At 48.2% G+C, this 14,621-nt stretch overlaps 1 protein-coding gene across 2 annotated transcripts; it reads left to right on the top strand.

Annotated features, from left to right (window-relative positions):
- Positions 1-65: 65 nt before the first annotated feature.
- FAM217B (family with sequence similarity 217 member B) lies at positions 66-11,686 on the top strand. 2 transcript variants are annotated; one of them, XM_084888984.1, is made up of 4 exons: positions 66-189; positions 2,047-2,155; positions 2,253-2,338; positions 7,456-11,686. In XM_084888984.1, exon 4 carries the CDS (start codon positions 7,460-7,462, stop codon positions 8,612-8,614), a length of 1,155 nt encoding a protein of 384 aa, XP_084745110.1. In that variant the 5' UTR covers positions 66-189; positions 2,047-2,155; positions 2,253-2,338; positions 7,456-7,459; the 3' UTR covers positions 8,615-11,686. The 2 variants fall into 2 exon arrangements, with proteins under 2 accessions (XP_084745110.1, XP_084745111.1); XM_084888985.1 differs by lacking the exon at positions 66-189 and having other exon boundaries at positions 2,119-2,155; positions 7,459-11,686.
- Positions 11,687-14,621: the final 2,935 nt, after the last annotated feature.

Below are 14,621 nucleotides of genomic sequence, written 5' to 3' on the forward strand. Positions count from 1 at the left end.
GCCCCGCCCCGGCCCGGCCCGGCCCTCATGACGCCGCCTCCGCGCGGGCTCCCGCGGTCCAGAGCGCAGCCCGGGAGCCAGGCCGCCTGCGCGCCCCCGCGGACGTGCACAGCCGCACGGCTTCCCCGCTAGGGCGCTGCGAAGGAAGACTGGCGGCCTCGTCACGTGTCCTCGGCGATCCAGAAACAGGTCTGATCAATTTCTGTCTGCGTCTGCCAGGCCCGCGCGTCTATAGATCATAGATCCGAGTCTGCACAAACGGAAGACAAGGAAAATGCATGCTGCGTGTCCTTGGGTTTATGGGTTACTGGTGGCCGGGAGAGAGGGGTTGCAGGTGCTGGCCCCCAAGCTCATGTTAAGCCTCTAGGCTGGCCAGCTCTTTGTACATATGCTCTGCTGCCTGGACCCTCGGCTGGACCAAGGGATCCTCGCTGTATAGATAAGCGTCTCATCCACACATCACCCACAATGCTTTGCTGCCCAGGACCGCCAGCCAATTTCTGGGGGGCGGGGCAGTCCTGCTGCTGTTCCTCTCTAGGAGCCAAGCCCCTAGCCTAGAGGAAGATGTGGGAAAAGAGTTAACACCCCGTGATGAATTATGCAGCTATCCTTATTCGGAAGCATTTTTGCAGCCCAAATCTTGGACTTTTAGCTTTGTTCCGAGGCAAGCCTGAACCAACCCTGAGCTTTTTTCTGCATCCTCAGGGCCCTGTGGGTATGTTTCTCCTGAACTTTGTGCAAAAAAAGCAGAAGCCTGGAGCAGTTTGGGGCCAGGAATTCTAGAGGGTTCCTTTTTACTGCCCAGAGCAGAAAGAACACCAAGCTAATGCATCCTGTATATCTAAAATCAATCAAGCCTGTTGATTTTGGCATAACTCATTAATTGTGAGAACACAGATGGAATTTTTATTACCATCACGTGTAAACTGACCAAAAAGTTTTTTTTGTGAAAAGTAACACAGCAAAGTTCCAGGAAGAAAATGAAGACCTTTTATAACCCACCTCCTTCCAGGTGGGTGGCTGTTATTAGAGTATTCACTTTCAAATCAGGGCACTTTAGGCCACTCAAAATAAGAGGCAATAGCAGCACTGTGTGGTCTGAGTCAACAGACTTTCACAAAGAAATAAGACGATGTGATATTGTATTAATAGACTGATAATCTTTTAATGGGTTGATGTGTTAGTTAGTGGGAATTGAGCTTAAGCTCCATGGGAGTTGGGACATTGCCACAATCCTGTCATTTTCTAAGCACTTCTATTGTTATTTGTGAATGAATGAATGATTGGATATGGGAGCTTTGGAGTGATACCTGACCTTAGCTTCACAATTTCCTCAATGTGTTATTTCCAAAGAGACTGTGTGTGTGTGTGTGTGTGTGTGTGTGTGTGTGTGTGGTGTGAATCCATTTGCAGCATTTATAGCAGATGATCTTGTATCCAATATCCACTGTGAAAATAAGATAGAAAAAATTAAACTTTAAACATAAGGCAATCTCTCCCATCAATATTTTAATGCTGTACAAAGTTTTAAAAACAAGCTAGTGAAAACCAACCCACTCTGGATACAGGACCATGTACAATAAATACTGACTATGCTGGCTTTGGCAACATACATCCACAAGCGGACTGATGCAGAGAGGCTTAGCAGACCCTGGGCAAGGATCATATGCAAATTTTGAAATTTATGAAGCGTTCCATATTTTTAGAAACAAACTTGTAGACACAGAGAACAAATTATAGTTGCCAGATGGGAAGGAAGTGGGGGGATGGGTGAAAAGGGGAAGAATTAAGAAGTACAAACTACAAGTTATAAAAGTGGTCCCAGAGATATAAAGTACAGCATAGGGAATATAGTCAACAGTATCCTAATAACCATGTCTGGTGTCAGATAGGTACTGGACTTTCTGGGCTGATCACTTGATTGATAAGTTATATAAATGTGTAATCACTATGTCATATGCCTGAAACTAATACAATATTGTATGTCAATGATAATTGAAAAATGATTTTAAAAAGTACTTATTGACTGATTTCTGTTGCTTATAGTTCCAGTGGTAAAGAGTCTTTTCAAAATATAAGAGGAATAAAGAAGTCACCTCCCCACCTTTCATCATCTAACAAATTGAGCAAGAATATTTCAAGCACAACAGAAAAGGTGATGTAACCGGTGGAGGATCTTACTTAGACTTGTTCTGGTTTTTGCTTATTTCTTGTGTGTTCGTGGTATTTATTACTGCCTGTCTGGTTTTTAGACAGCGCGTGCAACCCTAGATGATGACCAGCCCTGTGATTTTTTCAAGAAAGGGAATAGGGTGAGTGAATCTCACCAGAAGAGCAGGTAAACAGTTTTCATATAACTGCTGTATTTTGTAAAATTGTGATATGTCGATTCCAGACTGACTGTGTGTGGCTGGGAAGGAAATAGTATGTCTGTGGATAAGAAACATGCACCTATATTTTTATCTAGCAGGAATGAATGGGCAAGTGGCTTTAAACATGACTAGGTGCATGTCCACTACCCATTTTCTCCCATTCTCTCCGCCCCCCTTATCTGATGTTGGTGCTGAGAAGTACCGTGTTTCCCCGAAAATAAGACATCTCCTAAAATAAGACCTAGCGCATGGAAAGATAAGACATCCCCTGAAAATAAGACCTACCGCAACTTTGGGAGAAAAAATTAATATAAGACACTGTCTTATTTTCGGGGAAACAGGGTATTATTCTTAGTGAAATGCTATGTCCTTGGTAAGTAAGTTGAAAGGAAAATATTGCCAATGCGGATATGGGATCCTTCCTTAGAGTGAATTACCCTGGGAAGAATCGGGTGCTCTTCTAGCCAAGCACACTGTGTTCAGAAGTTACCTCTACCCACCACGACCAGACAGTGCTAACCGTCTTTTCATTCTTATTGTATCTTAAGACACCATGCAACTCCATCCTTTTAAATACAGAATTCCTGTTTCCTGTTCAAATGCTAATGAGCCTTTGGTTAAAGGTACAGGATGTATATGCTACACTTCTTCATATTAAGACTAGGGGCCCAGTGCATAACTTCATGCACTTTGAAAGGAACTGTGGGCCTGAGGTTGTGGTAAGCACAGGGGCAGGTCTCGCCCATTCTCTGCACCCCTGCCTGGCCCCACCTGGCACAGCCCCTGGTCCCCTGTCTGCCAACAGCCCTGCTGCTGCCGCTGCCAATCCCACGCATTGATTGTGCCTGCCCTGCTCGCATCCGCTGAAGGCAGTAAGCGATTGGAGCCAGTGCCAGCAGCAGGTGTGAGCAGGGCCAGAGCCGTCAATGGGTGCGAGTGGCAGCTACTGTCCCGATCGCCCTTCTAGAGCAGAGGGAGGTGGAGAAGTCCTCATGGGTGATCAGGGCCAACAGCTGCCTCTCACACCTGCTGACGGCGCCAAGAAATTGGGACTGGCGCCGGGCACTGGCAGCAGGTGCGAGTGATGGGTTGAGTGGGGCCATCACCAGCGGCAGGCGTGAAAGGTGGCTGCCAGCCCCGATCTTCCCTTAGGAGCAAGGGGAGGTGGACAAGCCCTGAGGGGCAATTGGGGTTGGCAGCTACTGCTTGTACATGCTGATGGAGCCGAGCAATCTGGGCTGGTGCTGGGCACTGGTAGTGGGTGTGAGTGGTGGCTCCGGCACTGGCAGTGGGTGCAAGTGGGGCTGATGCCACAGCAGGTGCAAGTGCCAGGCAGGACTGCAGTGTGTGGGAGCAAAGAATTTTCAGTAACCACCAGAGGCTTGCTCCAATGACAGTGACCGGTGCCCCGCCTTGGTCTGGTGCCCCTGCTCACCTGCTCCACCATCCTGCCACAGCCGATGCCTGTCATGTTCTGCACACATCAGCTGGTGGTCAGCGCACACCATAGAGACTGGTTGTTTGGTTGTTCGGTTGTTCCATTGTTCAGTCTATTTGCATGTTAACCTTTTATTATATAGGACTAGAGGCCCAGTACATGAAATTCTTGCACTTGCGGGGCTCAGCCCGACCTGCACCCTCTCATAATCGGGACCCCTTGGGGGATGTCTGACTGCCAATCGGACAGCCCTCTCACAATACAGGACCACTGGCTCCTCACCACTGGCCTGCCTGCCTGATCGCCCCTAACCACTCGCCTGCCTGCCTGATCGCCACTAACCCCTCTGCCTCTGCCTGATCTCCCCTAACCTCTGCCTGTCTGCCTAACCACTCGCTTGCCTATCTGACTGCCCCTAACCACTCTGCCTGCCTACCTCATCCCCTCTAACCACTTACTTGCCTGCCTGCCTGATCACCCCTAACCACTTGCCTGCCTGCCTCATTGCCCCTAACTGCTCACCTGCCTGCCTCATTGCCCCTAATCACTCGCCTGCCTATATGACTGCCCCTAACCACTCTGCCTGCCTACCTCATCCCCCCCTAACCACTCGCTTGCTTGCCTGATCACCCCTAACCACTCTGCCTGCCTGATTGCCCCTAACCCCTCTGCCTGCATACCTGATTGCCCCTAACCACTCATCTGCCTGCCTCATTGCCCCTAACCACTCAGCTGTCTGCCTTATTGCCCCTAACTGCTCACCTGCCTGCCTGCCTGATCATCCCTAATTGCCTCTGCTTTGGCCCCCGGCTGCTGCGGCTTTGTCTGGAAGGACATCTGGAATGATGCCCGGAAGGTCATTCGGTTGTCTGGTTTAATTAGCATATTATGCTTTTATTATTGTAGACTTAAGTTGGCTCAGATTCCCCACCAGCTAGTAAATTCTATAAAATATGTCTTTTACATCTTGTTTACACTTCATTTAAAACAGGCACATAAGAGGAAGCCATGGATTTTCCTTATGAATGTTACCCTGTTTCCCCGAAAATAAGACAGTGTCTTATGATGTTAATTTTTGCTCCCAAAGATGCGCTAGGTCTTATTTTCAGGGGATGTCTTATTTTTTCCATGAAGAAGAATATGGTACACATTTATTGTTAAATGAAAATAAAGGAAATTTATTACCTGAATACGGTAATAAAACCAGACAAACTGTGAATCCTACAGTATCAAGAATTTACTCATTTATTCAATGACAATCATGTCATCATCTTCTGGAACATATCGTAATAATCTAATTCCTGAATCTCCTGGTGAAGTTCTTATGACTCCATTTCTTTCAGAATCAGTGGACCAAATTTCTCATGTTTAGCAATAGCACTGTCTTTAAATGAGTACTTCTTGTCAAGGTAGCCTGCTCGCAGTGCATTTGCAATGCAACTGTCAGTGATTTTCTCCTATGAATTCTTCACCCAAGTCACAAGTTCTTGCAGTTTAGGTTTCACAAAGTTTCCACGCTATTCTCTCCATTCTATTTTCAATGTAGTCATTAATTTCCATGCGCAAATTGTCTTTGAATGGCTTGTTTATTGCAATATTAAGAGTCTGGAGATAGGCCATCATTCCTGTGGGAATCATTATCTGATCTATTTTTCTTTCGTGAAGAAATGTCTTCATGTCTTTAGCGCAGTGAGTGCTGGCTGCATCCCAGACTAGCAGACCTCTGGCTCCCTCGCATAATATGTGGCAGCATTAAATCGACCCACTTCCTTATAACTGCTTATGTGGTCAGGCTTTTTCAGTTTCAAGAATAAAAACGCTCAAACCACGTTCAATCTTTTCCTTCTTGCCCTTAGAAATGATTAAAGGTGGGATTTTAGTGCCATCCAGACAAATTGCCAAAATACAGGAAACACGTGCACTTTCGTAAGCAGTGGAGGGAATGTACACTAAGGAGGCACCCCGCTGTTCAATTGTTGTTTGAGATGATTGGCCCATAAACACTGCAGTTTCATCCATAGCAATCATGTTGGAAAGATTGTATTTAGAGAAGTCAGCATCATCAATAAAGGACTTGAATGCAAGTGCTCGCTTAATAACTTGAGTATCTTCCAACCTAAACAATGTTGTACCAGTAGATCTTCTTAAAGACAGTTCACATTGCTGAAGGAAATTATCCAGCCAGTGTTGTGATGCTTTGAAGTCTTCGAGGGTTATGTCAAACTGTGGTGCCATTGCAAGGGCAAATTCTTGAATCTGAGCCCTATTCACAACTAAAGCCTTTGCTCTCCTGTCAACAACCCATTCACAGATCAGGTCTTCCAGCTCGGAAAATAATGGTTGCCGACCTGATCCATACTTGCGCTTTTTAGCATTTCCCTTGTCCACTTGTTCAATGAGGTTACCATACTCTGCTCGCCATTTTCGGACCAATCGGATACTCAACATCTTCTCTTTGCAGAAAGCAGTAAGATTTTGGCCCCAAGAGTCTTCCACGATTCCTTTCTTGTACTCCACTTTCTTTTTGTGCTCATTTCTAGGGGTAAAAAAAAGTAATTGGGGTATCAAGGTGGGGGGAGTGGGATCACTTAAAATGACACAGGAGGGATCAGAGGGGGGAATCAAAATGGCACAGGAGAATCGGGGGGAGGGGGGGATTACCATTTTAGTAACCCCTTTGATCCTCCTGTGTCATTTTGATTGCCCACTCTGATCCTCCTGTGTCATTTTAAGTGATCCCCCTCCCCCCATCCCTGTGCCACTGAACACCTTCACCAGACATCCCCCCTACCCCTTTATCAGACATTTACCCCCTGGGGCCTGCCTGGGGACTGTCACTGGGCTTGCTGGGGCCTGGATCTGGGCTGGAGCAGGGTCTGCCACTGACTGAGAACCTTCAGTCATCATGAGGGTGGCTGCGAGCATCAGGTAGTGTCACCAGAGACAGACCAGCACTCACCACCTTCGCTGCGTCCTGTCCACTCTAATCCATCCTCCTGTTCTACACGCATCTGCGAAAGTCTCCTCTCTCCCGCCCTGCGCTCACCACTCACTCTGACCTCCGCTCCGCCTCCACACAGCAGAGACGTCAGGACTCCTTGTATCATCACTGGTTGCTAGACACTAGTCTGGGCGGCCCTAGCGACCAGTTTACGGTAAATTAATTTTCATTCTGAGACAGAGCCTAGGGGGGGCTTTTTTTCAGGGGGATGCCTTATATTTCACTCAGAAGGAAACCTGTAAGTAGGTCTTATTTTCGGAGGATGTTTTATTTTCGGGGAAACACAGTATTAAACATCGCTCATCACTAACAGAACAGGCTAAGAGTTCTTCAACAGATTCTTTCCATACCAGCGGTTTTCAAAGTACACACAGTGGCCTAGGATAATCTGAGCCCTTAAGAAATGCTGGTAAATGATATAAAATAGAATCCGTGCAGGCATGTGTGACACCTGTGTTGATTGTATGGCCTTTCCAGAACTGGATGTAAATTGACTAGGCCTGCGTGCCGGGGAGCTGCGGGGCCTGCCTTTGGCCCCTGGCCCTGGCCAGAATCCGCTGGCCAGGTGGTTCTGTGGGGAGGGGCAGGCAGGCAGTGTCTGTCCGGGTACTGGGTACTAAGAACCGCAGTTTTGTTTCTCACAGCAGCATGGAAGCCGGCCGGTCTTGGAATAAAGTGCCACGTTGGAAGAATTCTTCAGGGAAAAGGCAGAGCGAGTCCGGAAGCCTCTCTGCTCCTTCCAGGCCAAAGGGCAGCCTCCCCCGCCTCTCCCCTCTGGCTGGGGAGGAGCTCGGCGGATGCATTTCCCCAGAAGGTAAAGCCGAAAGGAGTCCACGGGGGGCCGGCTGTCGGGGGATCGCGGGGAACAAGCTGCTGCTGGACTTCCAGTCACTGAGGCTCATGAAAGAGGACTCCGAGGAGGACAGCGCCAGCGACCTCTCGGACTCGGAGCGGGTCCCCGTCCCCCCTTCCCCGCGCTCACCTCCAGACCTGCATCTGCGCGCGGAGGAAATCGACCCGGTCTACTTCGACCTTGACCTTCAACCAGGCCAGGGCCACGCCAGGCCGGAATACTACTACCCCGACTTCCTCCCGTCACCTTGCAACTCCTGGGACTTGCGGGACATGGCTGTGCTCGCCAACACGGAGCACAGGCCGGTCCCTGGGCCCCGAGCAGGAGGGCTTCTGGGGAAGTACGTGCAGCGGCTGGTGCAGCTCGAGTGGCTGCAAATCCTGACTGTCCAGGGCGAGAGAGCACGGGCAGCCAAAGCCCGGCTGTCCCCCGCGCCCGGGACCTTGCCCGGGCCCGCGGGGCCTCTGAAGAGCCCGGGGAGAAGCAAGCCCCTGGGCAGCGCTGGGTCCAGGCCCCACCAGGACGGCGCCCCCAGGTCGGGCTCTTCTCGGAAGAAAGGTGCTCCCCACGAGGGCTATCCGACCTACTGTTGGTTGGAGACATCCGCTAAGTCCCCGGATGTGCCTGTGCCGGGCCCCAGCAGGTTGTGCCCTCAGAAGCATGCCCTGGGCGCTCGGGCAGAGGAGAAGAGGAGCGGCAGGAGCCCGCGGCCGCGCTTGGACCTGGCCAGCAGCGACAGCAGCCGCCGGCTGGAGAGCAGCAGTAACCTCCGCGGCCCGGCGCCCCCCGGGAGCCTGGACGCAGCAGACCCCCCCAAGGCCTCCAGAACGCAAGCACACGCAAATCCGAGGAAAAAGGGTAGCGCAGATAACTGTGGTCAGGCCTCCCTGGCTGGTGAGAAAAAACTCAAAACAAATGGAGGAAAGCAGAACCCACGCAAATTCAAATAACATCCTAGATGGTGAACTGCGAAGACCCGCAGAACCCTGAATATGGAGGCCCCCTGAGAGTGACAGGATATGAATGTCAAGAAACAGTATGACTGCCACTTCTGGGCGCCCGGTTCTTCAGTACCCCTACGGGTGTGCTCCTACCAAAGGCGTCTTGGGAAGCCTTCCTTCATGTCGATAATCTTAAGCAAATGATAGCCATTGGATAGAACTGACCCAGGTCTGTGCCATGACAAGGAACGAAGTGACACCTCCCCGGGGAGAGGTAACGGAGCCGGTGGGCGGCTGAGGAGAGCAGAGCCAGATGTTGAGCTGCACTTGCCCTTCATGAGAACAGTGCCCGCAGTCTAACACTGCCCGGCAGCAGTGTCCTAGGTGGTCAGTGCCAGACGTCAGTGTCCGAGATGGTCAGGGCGCTCTCTTTTGTCCCCAGCATGAGCCCGCCAAGCAGAAGCTCAGTCCAACTCAGTCAATTGGGGAGCATGGATTTTGAGCAAAATCGTTTATTACAAAGCCACCTGCTATACAGAGACCACAGAATCTAGTGTTTTCATACATTTTCCTGGACATTAGTTTTAAAAAAGCAACATCTTAAATTTGTGTTCTCTAAGGTGGGTGGGAGGTCTGTGAGTGAGTGTGACATGCTGTGTGGAGAGCCAGCATGGGATACGTGGCACCCCAACCCTGAAGAGGCGCCACGGGGTAAGAGTTTGTGGACGAAGGGCCTATGAGCTGGAAACGCATGGAACCACTTGGAGTGTAACAGCTATTACAGTACTAATTTGGGGCCCAGATCCTGCTGTCTGACCTCAAAGTAATGATCTTTTTAGTTCACAAGAGCAGGATTTCAGAACCTTGCTCAGGTGGGGGCAGAGTGGGCAGTGGGTGAGGGTGGAGGTCCTGCATGAACTCCTGGCAACCTTACTGGCCCCGTGGCTGCTGACTTCTGAGGCTTCTTGCTTCACTGCAGTTCCGCCTCATCCATGTGTCCCTGGACTGTGCCGTGAGGTCCTGCTGATGTTTGTGGGAATAGCTCTCAAACCTTTGTTTGACTACTTTTTGCTGTACAGTATGTTTTCAAACTTACCTTTAAAATTTTTTATTATTGACACTATTACAGATGTCCCCATTCCCCTCATCCTTTGCCCACTTCCGCCCTGCCCCTTCCCCCTTCCCTCTGGCCATCACCACGCTGTTGCCTGTGTCTATGAGTTATGCGGAAGTTATAGCCTCAGTTATACGTGTTCTGAGGCTAAGCCCTTCACATTCTCTCATCCAGTCCCCCTCCTCTTCCTCCTTCTCCCCTCCAACAGCTGTCAGTCTGTTCATGTATCCATGCCTCTGTTTCTATTTTGTTTGTCAATTTATCTTGCTCATTAGATCCCACATAGCAGTGAGATCATATAGTATTTGTCTTTCTCTGACTGGTTTATTTCACTTTAGTCTAATACTGTGCATGTGTGTTTAATGATGGTAGCTGATTTTAACCCTTTAAAAGAATATTCTGTTTACATGTTTCTATGTTTTCACCTTTGGGGCAGATGAAAAATGTGGCTCTCTCATTTGAAAATATCTAATAGTTTGCAGACTTTTCCCTTAGCAGTCAATGTCAGCTAAGGTGTTTTCTAAGTTAACAGCATAAGACAAAATACACATAATTAAAATAAGAGACAAATGTTAAATATTAAGATCCTGTTTTAAATCTGATTTGTCATACTAAATAGCAGATAAAATTTTTATGATAGGTTTTTTTCTTCCCAGACTTTATTTTCACATATTTCCAGATCCTCTCTTATATTCTTTACCTCCCCCTTTCCCCCCCGAGAAAGGCAAGCTCTTACCTGAGATCTTACACCGTTTTACACAGACATGCCGTACACATTACTTCCCCAGTCACTAGCGTCCTTTTGTCCCAGGCTAAGTGCTGTGTTTGAAAGCATAGAGACTCTTCCTTTCTTCCTGGGCTTCCCGAGTGTACCCTCTGCCCCGCTGGCTGCCCTGCTCCTGTGAGCGCGGTAGATAGGGGTCCTTTAAACAGGCCGGCAGGCGCTCATGCTTCCTTCTCTGCCAGGTTTTTACCCAGCTCTTTAGGAGATTCCGGCCAATAAATCTTTGTAAGCCCGTGACACACATATGTGTGCTCCTGATGCTAACATGGAAGGGTTCACGCAGAGTTGATGCCTAGCCTGGCATGGTGTCCATCCAAGTGGGTGTCTCGGGGCACCTGCAGGGGGAGGCCAACCTGCTTCACTTTGCTGGCACCTGCGGTCTGAGCTGAGGTCCATCACACTTAAGAAACTTAGAGGTAACATTGCGGATGTTACATGTGTTCTGTGAATTGAAGGTGGTTACTCAATTTGGGGAGTAGTCATGATGTCACATGACAGGGCAGTTTTTAAAGACTGAAAAAGTGGGTTGGCTTGCTTCCTCTTTTGCCTCAGGCTGATGGTTTATTTTAATCGTTGTTGCCATGGGGTCAGAGCTCCTAATGACTATGCAGGTGATTAGTGAACATGAGCACACTTCTGGTTTTATAATTTTTTAAAAATATCTACTTATTGATTTTTAGAGAGAGAGGAAAGGAGAAGGGTAGAGAGATGGAAATATCGACGCGAGAGAAGCATCGGCCAGCTGCCTTCTGTGTGCCACTCACAGGGAATGGAGCCCACAACCTGGGTACGTCCCCGGACTGGGAATCGAACCAGCAACTTCCTGGCCCGTGCGTCATTGCTCACCCACTAAGCCACACCAGCTGGTTTTATGATTTCTGACCACAGATCTAACATGTCTGAATGCACCAAATGCCACAGATGAATGCTCTGCCGTGGTCTTCAAGCGGGTAACGTGGGAAAGTGGAAGTGTGAGCTCATTCAGTTCAAGTCTAAGCCACTGAGTTTCCTAGTGAATAGTCATGTGTTTCTAAGAAGTGCCTCTCATATCTGGGGAGTTGTTTACATACAAGTTGCATTTAGACAAATTAAAACAACCCAAAGGGAAACAAAGTAACCAAAAAGTTGAGAGAGTGTAAGAAGAATGAGTTAGGCTTAGATCAGGCAGTGGGGAAAGTTTTAACATAAAAATGATCTACAAAAATATACCAGTATTATCTACAATTGTTTACATTTAGATGGTTTCTCAAAACTTTACTGACTAAATTGGCTGAAGGTTGAGTCGATTAAGTTTGGGTGGCATTGGGTGCTAAAGACAGAGAGATGGGGAGAGGCTACTGTGGGCCTGTGACAGCTAACAGCTACAGGAAGACGTTCGGAGTGGTCCCAGGCCTCTTCCTTTCCAAAAAGACGTAAGACTTTCTACCTTCCATGGCATAAACATTGCCCATTTATGCTTTCCTTTATGCTCACTTACTTGATCAGCTACATAGAAATATAAACCTCTTGGTGGTACTGTATTTCATGTAACAGAGAAGAAGTATTATTTATTCATGACATGGACAGAGACCATTCCAAACAGCTGGAAAACATTCAGCATGTTTGCTGTTAGGATCACTATTGTATGCTTGCTTTTGTACACAATAAAACAGATACTCTGTGTCTGTGAATCTGCATTTTTCCTTCCCCCGAGATCAGTGGACAGTAGAAAAACCCTGTCTGGACTCTTCTGAGATGGTTTGCTTTGCTCTCAATGCGGCTTTCCTGTGGGTCTTCCTCCTCTCTCCTGGGCTACATCAAAGAGGTGCTGAGGAGAGGCTGGCCCAGCTCCCTTCTAACATGAAGCAGCATCCACAGCGGCAGGGCGGGCTGTGCATTTCAATGAGATAGGAACATCGGTCAGCTGCCTCCTGCACGCCCCGTCCTGGGGATCGAGCCCACAACCCGGGCATGTGTCCTGACCAGGAATGAGCCGTGACCTCCTGGTTCATGGGTTGACACTCAAACGAAGCCAGGCGGTGGGGTGGGGTGAGCAGTTTTGAGCAGCTACCACACCAGTTCTTGTGAGGGGCCCTTTGCTCCTCTTCTCAGCTCGCCTCTGACAATGAGATCTATGCCTCTGAGTCTACCAGTTAGTGGCTCATAGCTTTGGGGGCATTAAACAAAATTCAACCGAGCAATTTTTAAGAACCTTATTGGCTTCATTCAATGATTCATGAATTGGGTAGCATTCCTTCTGGCAGATGGAAGGGAGCTCCGAGGAGCTGTGTGGAAGGAAAGGCTTGTAGGCAGGAGAGGTGGGAACAGGATTACACTGTGCAGCTCCGTGGTTGGTGGTTGCCAGCTCACCCACAGGGGTCTGTCGGGCAGATGACCTGCCTGTGCTGATCAGGAGACTCCTGATTGGCTGGTTGAAAAATGCCATTTTTAAGCAGCAGCAGCCAGGCCAGGAGCAGCAGTGGCCAGACCCGGAGCAGCTGGTTGTGGAGGGGACCAGAGCAACAGAGGCCAAGTCCTGAGCAGCCAGGCCCGGAACAGCTCGCTACTCGCCTGCCCCCGCCCCAAGGCTGCCTCGCAGAAATGGCTGGAAACTTTTGGGGGAACTTGAGGGTCTGTTGAATCAAGTGACAAAGGCTTAGATCTGGATGTGTTAATTTAGTATAGCGCTGGGGTGTTGATCTGTGAGTGCCTTGTGTGGGGTCTGGATGAGGTTGGTTGATCTATTTGGAAGTGTCTTTTGTGTGAAGTGTATCCTTGGGCATGTGGAGGTATTATTGATTTGAGAAAATGCTAAGTAACTGATTTACTATCTGAACAATTTAAAGTTCTGAAAGTTTAAGGTCTCTTGCCAAAAAGAGGTTTTAAAGCTAACACCTTAATTTTAATGGAGAAAGGGGAGGACAAGCCCTTCCCACCCAGAACAGGTAATCCAATTCCAACCAGCAGCTATCTTTAAACAATGTGTTCATTTACATTTGAATGGCTACACCTTTTGATAGCCTAAGGGCAAGTTTACTGTAAACAAGTTTGTTTCTCAATTCCAAGGGCAGAAAAAACAAGGTTTAAAATTATTAGATTTTAAAATTTATTCTTAGAAGTGTAAAAGTTTATTAATTAAAACAACAACAACAACAACAACAACAAAAGGAGATTGAAAAACCTGATGAACAATAATAGCTGTTCATTGTAGAGTCGGTGATATGGGAGGGGAGTGGACTGACAGTTCTGGGGGAAAGGGGGAGTGGTGGAGGGAGGAAGAGACTGAACATAAACTGTGCACCTATGGATGAGGACAATGGGGGGTGGGAGAGGGCGGAGGGTGGTGTGGGAACCTGGTGGAGGGGGGAAGAAATGAGGAACCTTTGTAATAATATGAACAATAAAGATTGATTTAAAAAAAAAAAGAAAGAAAAATGCCATTTCTAGGGGAGTGGAAACTGTAATTTAGTGTCAATTTAATGAAGTCCGGGCTTAGCAAGAGCAACTCCATTTTAGACCTGTTGTCTTGTTTTTAACCACGATTAAAAAAAAAAAACCTTTTATTGGTGGTTTGAAAACTTACCATATTAAAGGTTTTAAATCATTAGTGTGTATAGAAAATGGTAGATCATTATTGGATGTTGCTATTTTATTCTCCACGAGTTGGCGATTAAACTTGTTCAATAGCACTGAGTTTGTTCTGTTAATACTTCTAATCAAAGGAAAAGATTTTGTTTGTAACTAAAATGAAACTGGCGAGAAAAGGATGTGTGACTTCAGTCCCAGAGTGTGCTCTTCACTTAGTGTCACTCTGTGTGGTCACTCTGTACCACACTCCAGAGTTAAATGGCTTGTTCAGTGCCAGCAGGTGCTGAACACCCCGTACCACTGTGAAAAGTCAAACTGAGGGATGTTAAAAAGTTTAAGTTTACTTGAGCAAAAATTGGTTCAAATCGGGCAGCACCAAACCCACTAGGAGCCCTCCTCAGATAGGAGCTGGGCCAGGATTTCATAGACAGGAAAGTCCATGACTGGGGCAGCTCCTGTGGCTGCCTTGTTGGGAAGCCCTGTTGGCTGCCTGTTGCAGGCTGCCGCGGCTCCTGCAGGCGCTGGTGGGAGTTGCCTGGCCTGTGTCCTGG

Source organism: Pipistrellus hanaki (genome assembly GCF_964339955.1).
Source record: "Pipistrellus hanaki genome assembly, chromosome: 6".
NCBI classification, from domain to species: domain Eukaryota; kingdom Metazoa; phylum Chordata; class Mammalia; order Chiroptera; family Vespertilionidae; genus Pipistrellus; species Pipistrellus hanaki.

What these genes read in the sequence shown, in the direction of transcription:
- FAM217B (XM_084888984.1), top strand. Translation starts at nt 7,460, where the DNA reads ATGGAAGCCGGCCGGTCTTGGAATAAAGTGCCACGTTGGAAGAATTCT.